Source organism: Xenopus laevis, chromosome 5S (assembly GCF_017654675.1).
Source record: "Xenopus laevis strain J_2021 chromosome 5S, Xenopus_laevis_v10.1, whole genome shotgun sequence".
NCBI classification, from domain to species: domain Eukaryota; kingdom Metazoa; phylum Chordata; class Amphibia; order Anura; family Pipidae; genus Xenopus; species Xenopus laevis.
The window spans coordinates 117,146,539-117,157,519 of record NC_054380.1 but is presented as its reverse complement, the minus strand read 5'-3'; the positions used below and the strand labels follow the sequence as shown (position 1 = coordinate 117,157,519).

General features: G+C 43.1%; 1 protein-coding gene across 3 annotated transcripts; it reads left to right on the top strand.

Moving 5' to 3' along the window:
- The first annotated feature begins 2,399 nt into the window (after window positions 1-2,399).
- On the top strand, window positions 2,400-10,355 carry neu4.S (neuraminidase 4 (sialidase) S homeolog). Of its 3 annotated transcripts, XM_041565003.1 has the most exons (5): window positions 2,400-2,894; window positions 3,850-4,059; window positions 4,743-4,998; window positions 8,876-9,445; window positions 9,545-10,355. In XM_041565003.1, the coding sequence occupies exons 2-5, from the start codon at window positions 3,859-3,861 to the stop codon at window positions 9,964-9,966; spliced, it is 1,449 nt and encodes a 482-aa protein (XP_041420937.1). In that variant the 5' UTR covers window positions 2,400-2,894; window positions 3,850-3,858; the 3' UTR covers window positions 9,967-10,355. The 3 variants fall into 3 exon arrangements, with proteins under 3 accessions (XP_041420937.1, XP_041420938.1, XP_018120204.2); XM_041565004.1 differs by lacking the exon at window positions 3,850-4,059 and having other exon boundaries at window positions 2,401-2,894; XM_018264715.2 differs by lacking the exon at window positions 2,400-2,894 and having other exon boundaries at window positions 2,904-4,059.
- The last annotated feature ends 626 nt before the right edge of the window (window positions 10,356-10,981 follow it).

Sequence of the window (10,981 nt, the reverse complement as noted above, 5' to 3'; positions counted from 1 at the left end):
AGACCCGAAGCTGCAAACGGAGCCAAAGCCGCGAAAAAGACCTGATGCCACAAAAAACCCGAAGTTGAAGTCCTGAAGCCGCAAAAAGACCTGAAGCCACGAAAGGAGCCTAAGGTAAGTTCCACTGAACATCAATGTGTTTTTTTATTTATTTTTTATTTAAACCCCTGGCCACCAATGTAATATTTTAAAGCGAACCTGTCACCCAGACATAAAAAGCTGTATATTAAAAGTCCTTTTAAAATTAAACATGAAATCCAAATTCTTATTCTTAATTAAAGCATTCATAGCTGTTGTAAACTCATTTAAATATCTCAGCTGTCAATCAAATATTGCCTGCCCCTCCTCTATGCCTTAAGCATAGAGGTGGGGCAGGCAATTACTTTCACTTTCCATTCAGCACTTCCTAGAAATCGCTGCTGTCCCCACATTCCCCCAGTTCTCTAAAATATTTAATTGTGTAGCCAGGGTATGGGGATGGACATCAGGTGCCCCATTCTGGTGCACAAACAAGATTCTGAGATGATACAAGGCTTGTCTTAATAACAGTGTCCACAAAATGGCTCCTGTCTGCTTGCTGTAATTACAGTATGAATTCCCAGACTGGAGGAAACAAGATTCAAATAATTCATACAGTGTAATTAAAGTTCATTTTGCTTGACTAACATGATAAAATTGGATTTGGAATAATTTATTTCAGGTGACAGGTCCCCTTTAATACTAGTTAGAAGCGGAGAAAGGAAAAGTATGACCCATGGTTTTGCACCATCCCACTCTTTTGATCTGAAGTCCAAATGACAGAAAAATAAATAAAACCTAACTTTTATTATTAACCTCTAAAATTAATACCGAACGAAAGAAACATGTGTTGCATATATTAAAAACAAGGTTAGGTACGGAAGCTATATACACACGTAGTCGGTAGCTATTAGACGGTTTTCCAAAAATATGGATAGTTATATGGGTTTCGATTCACAGTAACGACTGTTTACCCACATCTAACTTAATCAGCAGCAAGGTGCTGGTGTTCAGCGATATGTGACCGGACGGAATGGATTGGGTTAAGCCAGAGTGTGGCAACATACAGTTCACAGTAACTATATACAATACACATTTTTTGATAGCTAGTACACAGAATCATGTCATTATACTGTGCAAAATGTCGCCTTCAGTAACATAATGTTAGTTGTTTCATTATATGTTGCGAATCCAGCGACAGAGTTATCCAGCTTGACACTTTTGTGTCAGTATGAATTTACCATTAATCTATGTTGCCATTTTTTGACACATCCAGCAGTTTCCCTGGATGAACACAGGTCTACTGGAAGGCATACAATAGTGCCCCGCCCCCAGTGTCATGATTGGCCATTTCAAACTTTGAGAGGCACTTGCCTCCCTACTTAAACCTGCATTCCTTAGCGCCAAAAAATAGCCTTTGACAAAGCCCGCAGGTTGCGAGCGAAACGCGCGTCAGGCGCTTCATTCAATTTTAACTGTTAGGAAGGGACGGTTACTTGCAGAGACTGGTGGGCGAACGGGCGGAAGGGTGGAAGGGTGGAAGGTCGGAAGGGTGGCCTGGCGCACTAGGTCAAATTACTTGGGCTTAACCCCTGGCGCTAGTTGGATAACAGCGCATAGCTCTCCGGGTGAATGGTAAAGGAAGGGTGGTGTGGGAGGCGATTGCAACTTGGTTTGTTCCTTCATTCGATCACGCCGCCACTTCCCTATAGCCTCGACATAGGGAGGCGCTGCTACGGGAGGTGGGGGAGGGTGATGAACATTGGGTTTATCAGTCCCTCCTCGTTGTAAATTCACTGTGACGGTCAGGTCACCTTTATACATTTGTACACGAGCATAGTTACTGTGAACTGTATGTTGCCACACTCTGGCTTAACCCAATCCATTCCGTCCGGTCACATATCGCTGAACACCAGCACCTTGCTGCTGATTAAGTTAGATGTGGGTAAACAGTCGTTACTGTGAATCGAAACCCATATAACTATCCATATTTTTGGAAAACTGTCTAATAGCTACCGACTACGTGTCTATATAGCTTCAGTACCTAACCTTGTTTTTAATATATGCAACACGTTTCTTTCGTTCGGTATTCATTTTAGAGGTTAATAATTAAAGTTAGGTTTTATTTATTTGTCTGTCATTTGGACTTCAGATCAAAAGAGTGGGATGGTGCAAAACCATGGGTCATACTTTTCCTTTCTCCGCTTCTAACTAACTATATATGATATTTGACCTTGCACACCACAGTTTGGACAAAATCTCTCTCAATGGACGGTGCTACCTACCTTCTTTATTTTTCCCCTTTAATACTATGTAGGCCCTGGCCACCATTTTTTTTTTTTTAAATATTCTATGGGGGCCCTAGCGCCAATGTTTGTTTGTTTTTTAAAGAGGTAGATTCTGCCTTAGAGAAGGTTGTGTGGGAAACAAGTACCTGCAGACGCCTTTATAAAAGTGACTTTCAGATGCAAATATGCAATAAGCATTCTAATCGTGAATCCGCTCACATAGTCAGATGCTGTATAATGGATTCACAGGCATCGTGCTGTGTTCCCAGGAGCTTTAGCTTCAGCGGGCAATGGGGAGAATGCTAAACAAGCCTAACAAAAACAGCTCTGTGAGGATGATACAGTGACAGGCTGTGGTTGCTGACTGGGATAGAATTTCTGGGTCACTAGCAGCGTCCTTTGTATGTCAGCTCACATGATCTAGGTAGGTAGAAAGCCCCAGAAGATAAAGCAATGCCAGGGAGGTTGTTAAACAGAGAGGTTTAAACCTACAGAAGACAGAGGATGTTTAGGAAGAGACCCTGCATGAGTCGGTAGAAACCAGCTGAAAAGATATACAGAGAAGGGCATCTGGATCATTGCACTCAGGTACTGACTGGGTATGGATTCAAGGACAGAGCTGCACAGAGCTGTACAAGGAGTACAAGGAGTCTTGGAACTTTGTAGGGAGGGACACAAGGGTAGTAACCAACTGACATATAGAGGGGGAAGAGTAACACACTGGCCATACATATTGGTTGAGACTCTTCTCAGCCATCAACTGGGCAGTAGATGTTGGTTAGGAAGGATAAAGAATCCTAGCCAATAAGTGTGGGACTGGGAGCGATACAATAAGAGGAGATTGAAATGAAGATGAAGATGAAAAGACAGAATCCACATACATACAGATTAGGCAAAGCAAGATGACGCAGGTACAGTTGGGCGTGGGCCCTACAATGAACACTTCGTGGGTTAGGGCAGGTGCGAGTTCTTCCTGACCTGCACATCACTACTACAAAGGGCATCATCTATTGATCTTCAACCTGAGGGTCTCTAGTTGTTGCTGGACTACCATTCAGCATCCCAGTTGCAGCTGCGAGATGCTTATGCTGAGCAAGTCTGAGCATATCTAGAGATACTTGAGAGTGAGCTCACATCCATGTCAAGCTAATAAGTATAAGATAAAATAAAATAAATAAAAGCCATCAGGAAAATGGAGAAAAGAACTTTGCTTTCTAGTGTGTTTTGTTCAGTAGCAAGTTGGGAGCCATTCCTAGCTAGGGTTAGGGTTGCCACCTAGTCTGTATTTTACCAGCCTAGCCACTAGAAATGTTTCTTGATGCCAATGTTATAACATTAAAAAAACATAAAAATACAGGAAGGCCAGTATGTTTTTCCATAAAAAAGTGGCTTAGCTGAGACTACACAGCACATACAGGGTATAACAATTGACCTTCAGTGTGCATAAGCAGGTATGTATTCTCTGGCTCTTGTTGGACTGCACGACTCAGAATCCTACGGTCAGCTGTATACTGCAACTAAATGTACCAGTCTTTATCCACAGCCACTGCCCATGGGGTCCCGCCATGTCCCTGCACGCACAGTACTTTTTGAGAAGGAGAAAAATGGAGTGACATACCGTGTACCAGCCCTGCTGTACATCCCACGCTGGCTCACCCTCTTGGCCTTTGCAGAGGAGAGGCTAAGTGCAGATGATGCCCATGCTAACTTGCTTGTCCTACGACGTGGAATATTTTACCGCAACTATGTGGAGGTCAGCATTAGGTGCCTAATTAAATATGGAATTATTTCAGGAGTTTTTTTTCTTTTACATTTAATAAAAATGTCGTAGTATAAATAAAATTAAACAGGATTACACCCTTCTCCTCTTGGTTTTTACTGCAGTTGAAGCATCATCTGTCTGACTACTGAAACATTGCTGCAAGTCAGCTTCTTAAAAGACCTGGAGGGGACCTGATTTCTGTTACTTTATTTTAAGTCAGATCTAGAGAACAGGGAAGGCTAAACAAACACTGCTTTCAAGGTTCAGGTGAATTGTAGGAAGAAAACAAAAAGGAGGTCTCATATTTAACTCTCAAAATGTGCTATTGACTTTGTTAGCATTGCTGTGCCCTGTGCACCGGTATAAGCACTAAGTAAAGAAGGCCATACCCGGGCAGATTAAAGCACCCAATATCAGTCCTTTAGACCGATTCGGCAGCGGGTCTCCCCAATCGATATCTGGACATCAAGGACCTCATTGGCTAGTAGATGCGGTCCTTGTCCTGTTGGTGCCCATTCTCTTCATTGTAATTCAATCGTTTGACCCTAGGGCTGATTGTTCGGATTAACTCAATATCGCCCTACAATTGGTGGGCATATCGGGTAAAGATCTAAGGATTTTAACGTATATGGCCACCTTAAGGAGTAAGCCAAATCATTGTGTATTCCTTACAGTGGGAGGACATGCATGTAGTGGAGAGAGCTTCCCTGCCCGGCCACCGTTCCATGAATCCTTGTCCAGTCTATGATGACGTCACTGGACAATTGTTCCTCTTCTTCATCGCAGTCCTAGGCAGGACAACAGAATCTTATCAGATCAATACTGGACAGAATGCGGCACGTCTCTGCTGTGTGAGAAGCTTAGATCAGGGCAAGAGTTGGACTGAAGTCACTGACCTAACCCACAAGGTCATTGGGGAGTCAATAAAAGGTAAATTTGTCTATGTATTAGGTGCAATATTTTGACCATTAGCATACCCATATCTTCATATTTCCTTTAAGTAACTTTCTTGCATTTAAAGTATAATCATTTTGTTTTTTCTATGGGGAAAAAGGTCCCCCGCAATCTGTCTATAATGCCCTGGGAAGTTGTCAGGAGAAAGAAAGAGGCTGCTCTAATGTTCTTCTGCTTAGGAAAGATGTGAGAAACGTTTCTAATTCCAGCTGCCCTAGGCCCAGGCCTAGGTGGCCTTTCCACAAATCCAGGCCTGACTATAGGCACCATCTCTCCCTACTATACCTGCTATCCCACAGCCACACTCCCTTCCCATAGACTATTATCCCACTGTTACTATAGGCACCATCTCTCCCTACTATACCTGCTATCCCACAGTCACACTCCCTTCCCAGAGACTATTATCCCACTGTTACTATAGGCACCATCTCTCCCTACTATACCTGCTATCCCACAGTCACACTCCCTTCCCAGAGACTATTATCCACTGTTACTATAGACACCATCTCTCCCTACTATACCTGCTATCCCACAGTCACACTCCCTTCCCAGAGACTATTATCCACTGTTACTATAGACACCATCTCTCCCTACTATACCTGCTATCCCACAGTCACACTCCCTTCCCAGAGACTATTATCCACTGTTACTATAGACACCATCTCTCCCTACTATACCTGCTATCCCACAGTCACACTCCCTTCCCAGAGACTATTATCCACTGTTACTATAGACACCATCTCTCCCTACTATACCTGCTATCCCACAGTCACACTCCCTTCCCAGAGACTATTATCCACTGTTACTATAGGCACCATCTCTCCCTACTATACCTGCTATCCCACAGTCACACTCCCTTCCCAGAGACTATTATCCACTGTTACTATAGGCACCATCTCTCCCTACTATACCTGCTATCCCACAGTCACACTCCCTTCCCAGAGACTATTATCCCCACTGTTACTATAGGCACCATCTCTCCCTACTATACCTGCTATCCCACAGTCACACTCCCTTCCCAGAGACTATTATCCACTGTTACTATAGGCACCATCTCTACCTACTATACCTGTTATCCCACAGTCACACTCCCTTCCCAGAGACTATTATCCCACTGTTACTATAGACACCATCTCTCCCTACTATACCTGCTATCCCACAGTCACACTCCCTTCCCAGAGACTATTATCCCACTGTTACTATAGACACCATCTCTCCCTACTATACCTGCTATCCCACAGTCACACTCCCTTCCCAGAGACTATTATCCACTGTTACTATAGGCACCATCTCTCCCTACTATACCTGCTATCCCACAGTCACACTCCCTTCCCAGAGACTATTATCCACTGTTCCTATAGGCACCATCTCTCCCTACTATACCTGCTATCCCACAGTCACACTCCCTTCCCAGAGACTATTATCCACTGTTACTATAGGCACCATCTCTCCCTACTATACCTGCTATCCCACAGCCACACTCCCTTCCCAGAGACTATTATCCCACTGTTACTATAGGCACCATCTCTCCCCACTATACCTGCTATCCCACAGCCACAGTCCCTTCCCAGAGACTATTATCCACTGTTACTATAGGCACCATCTCTCCCTACTATACCTGCTATCCCACAGTCACACTCCCTTCCCAGAGACTATTATCCCACTGTTACTATAGGCACCATCTCTCCCTACTATACCTGCTATCCCACAGTCACACTCCCTTCCCAGAGACTATTATCCCACTGTTACTATAGGCACCATCTCTCCCTACTATACCTGCTATCTCACAGTCACACTCCCTTCCCAGAGACTATTATCCACTGTTACTATAGGCACCATGTCTCCCTACTATACCTGCTATCCCACAGCCACACTCCCTTCCCAGAGACTATTATCCCACTGTTACTATAGGCACCATCTGTCCCTACTATACCTGCTATCCCACAGTCACACTCCCTTCCCAGAGACTATTATCCCACTGTTACTATAGGCACCATCTCTCCCTACTATACCTGCTATCCCACAGTCACACTCCCTTCCCAGAGACTATTATCCCACTGTTACTATAGGTACCATCTCTCCCTACTATACCTGCTATCCCACAGCCACACTCCCTTCCCAGATACTATTATTCCATTGTTACTATAGGCACCATCTCTCCCTACTATACCTGCTATCCCACAGTCACACTCCCTTCCCAGATACTATTATTCCACTGTTACTATAGTTACCATCTCTCCCTACTATACCTGCTATCCCACAGTCACATTCCCTTCCCAGAGATTATTATCCCCACTGTTACTATAGGCACCATCTCTCCCTACTATACCTGCTATCCCACAGTCACACTCCCTTCCCAGAGACTATTATCCACTGTTACTATAGGCACCATCTCTCCCTACTATACCTGCTATCCCACAGTCACACTCCCTTCCCAGAGACTATTATCCCACTGTTACTATAGGCACCATCTCTCCCTACTATACCTGCTATCCCACAGTCACATTCCCTTCCCAGAGATTATTATCCCCACTGTTACTATAGGCACCATCTCTCCCTACTATACCTGCTATCCCACAGTCACACTCCCTTCCCAGAGACTATTATCCACTGTTACTATAGGCACCATCTCTCCCTACTATACCTGCTATCCCACAGTCACACTCCCTTCCCAGAGACTATTATCCACTGTTACTATAGGCACCATCTCTCCCTACTATACCTGCTATCACACAGCCACACTCCCTTCCCAGAGACTATTATCCCACTGTTACTATAGGTACCATCTTTCCCTACTATACCTGTTATCCCACAGTCACACTCCCATCCCAGAGACTATTATCCACTGTTACTATAGGCACCATCTCTCCCTACTATACCTGCTATCCCAGTCACACTCCCTTCCCAGATACTATTATTCCACTTTTACTATAGACACCATCTCTCCCTACTATACCTGCTATCCCACAGTCACATTCCCTTCCCAGAGATTATTATCCCCACTGTTACTATAGGCACCATCTCTCCCTACTATACCTGCTATCCCACAGCCACACTCCATTCTAAGAGACTATTATCCCTCTTCTACTATAGGCACCATCTCTCTCTATTATACACACTAACAGATCGCCCTTCCCAAAGACTATAAACATTGCTGTCATTATCTTGGTCAGGCTCAGCGCATGTAGAGTAACGAACACTCATGTCGTCAAAGTCATGAGCAATGTATATCGCTACTAGCACAAAAGAAAAGGCTCTGTTTATATAAATAAAAGTAGAAAAGTTCAATTAGATCATATATTAATACAGTATACACTGTACTTCTTTATAAAGACATTCAAGTATATTCAAGTATTGAACAATATATTTGAATGAATAAATCAAATGTAAATGTGTATGTTATATACATATAAATTGTGCAGAGGTAGCTATAAATAAGGAATTCTTTTAATTCACATATCAAAAAAACACATAAATGCAGGGAGATAAACATTGCATCTGTAGAAAAATTTACACAACACAGACCTTAATTGCACACGCAGAAGTTAAGTATTATATCTCACAACATTATGCAATATAAAGCACTTTATTATGATAAGATCACTTGAGCAATATGGAATCAATGTTACCACCAAAGAGTCCACCAAAGAGCTTTACATCGAGGGCCACTCTAACAAGTCACAACAATATGTATACAGAGACATAAAACTCAAGAGAACTGAATTTAGGTAATTTTTGGCATGTTCAAATGTGTCCAATCTAGTCACAAAGTTGTACACCTTCCTGCAAAGGATTATGATTCATATATGAAAAAAAGATAATTGTCATTTCTATGTGTCTGCCTCTGTTACAGAGTGGGCCACATTTGCCTTGGGACCAGGTCATGGTATTCACCTGAGAAATGGGAGATTGATTATTCCTGCTTATACATATCACATTGAGAAGAGACATTGCTTTGGGAGCTTCTGTCAGACCACTGCACGGGCTTTTGTGTTCTACAGTGATGACCATGGCCAAAGCTGGAAGTTAGGAGACCTTATACCAAACTTACAGACTGTGGAGTGCCAGATGGTATCAGTGGATGAGGCTGATGGCAACAATATCCTGTACTGCAATGCCCGAAGCTCCCTAGGATTCCGAGTGCAAGCTCTGAGCACTAATGATGGTGTTGTATTTGAGCCTGGTCAGCTGATTGAGAAGTTGGTGGAGACCCTCACAGGGTGTCATGGAAGTGTCATTGGTTTTCCAGCTCCACTGCACACTCTGTATAGCCCATGCCCTGACCATCACTTAACCACACAACTAAAGTACCAAAAAGTCCACACTGAAGTGTCAGAAAGTAAGAATCAGCAGAAGACAAAGGGTGAAGCTAAACATAAATATCAGTCCAACAGCAAGTTGCATCAATGGAAATGCCAAACAGGTACCAATTGTTACTCTATATTCTGATCAAGGCTATACATGTGTTTGTAATTGTACCTAGGATTAGTTTTTCTTAATTCACAATGTCTTGTTGGTTTAGAAGACCATCAAGGACTAAAGGAAACATTCTACAAGACTGTGCCTGGGGTGAGGAATCCTACATGGGTGCTCTACTCCCATCCAACAAGTGCCAGATCACGTGTGAACCTTGGTGTTTATCTCAGTTCATATCCCAGAGATGCAGACAGCTGGACAGGTCCCTGGGTAATCTACGAGGGTCCCAGTGCCTATTCAGACCTTGCATATCTCGGGCCCCCATCTGGTGAAGAAAGTGCAACAGGGTCCTTGTCAGTTGTTATTTTTGCATGTCTCTATGAAAACGGTCTGATTTCCCCATATGAGCAGATTTCATTCAGTATCTTCACCCTGTACGAGGTCATCCAGAATTTAACACCAAACTCAGCAATTCTTCTCCAGACTAAGATGAAACATAGAAGAAAGGAGAGCTGTACAATGTTTTAATGGCTATAAAGTAAGCAACATAATTCTGTGCAACTGAGCTACTACATCTCTAATACCAAGGGAATGTTGTTTATTATGATGCAATATCAATCCACTACAATCTTTTTTAAAAGTTGTAAAACTCCAGTCAATGTGGCTCCTCATTAAAAAGGGAAGTTTGCTTTGAGCAATTGTGAGTCTGATGGGCAGTAGAAAGGCCAGTGTCTGGAGACATTGCTGACAAAACTGTGAAGGCCAAACAGAGAATGGCTTGGTCACGTGATCACAATAATGGAAACCAATTGGGTTTCTGACTATAGCCATTTCTATTTATTCTGAAGCATTATGTAGAGACAAAGGACATGAAAGAGTATAAAAAGAGGGGAGACTTTCACAGCCAATATAGAACCTTTTGGGCGTGCACTCTACGAATCAGCAGGCATCGGTGAGATTAAAAAAAGGATTTTATTTGGTCCCACACGTACCCCTTTTTCAATTTCACCGCTGCCTGCTGATTCGTAGAGTGCACGCCCAAAAGGTTCTATATTGGCTGTGAAGGTCTCCCCAAGCTGCGGGTTCGCGGTGTTGCACCCAGGCCAGAGAAGTGGAGCGGTGAGTGACCCGTCTACCATTGAAATATTGGAATTTGTGATTTAAGCATCCCGGGCCCACCCGAGACAAGGGCGAGCGTTGTAGGGAATTAATCTACCTACATTTAAACTGTTGAATATGGATGTTGGATTTGACCACACCAGAGTGTAGTATATATCTAATGTATAAAAAGAGGGGTCTATAAAGGGCTTGTTGTAGTCTAAGGCAGATGGGGCTTTGCCTTGTGCCCTCTGCATGATTGGTGCCTATTGGAGAAAATGGTGATAAAAGCACAAAATACATGTATTGTTTAATACCTGATATTCATATATTCCTAATGGAAACCACTCAAAGGGGTATATTTATTTATGCTAAACAAGGGGGTATACTGTGCCTTTAAGCTGTAGTTCTCCTTTAAACTGAGTAATGACAAGCAGCACAGGAT

Bases quoted from the DNA above. Each gene is read 5' to 3' on its own strand.
- neu4.S (XM_018264715.2), top strand. From the start codon at position 3,760: ATGTATTCTCTGGCTCTTGTTGGACTGCACGACTCAGAATCCTACGGT. The intron at 4,060-4,742 runs GTCAGCATTAGG...TATTCCTTACAG, and splicing joins TTTACCGCAACTATGTGGAG to TGGGAGGACATGCATGTAGT. The intron at 4,999-8,875 runs GTAAATTTGTCT...CCTCTGTTACAG, and splicing joins CATTGGGGAGTCAATAAAAG to AGTGGGCCACATTTGCCTTG.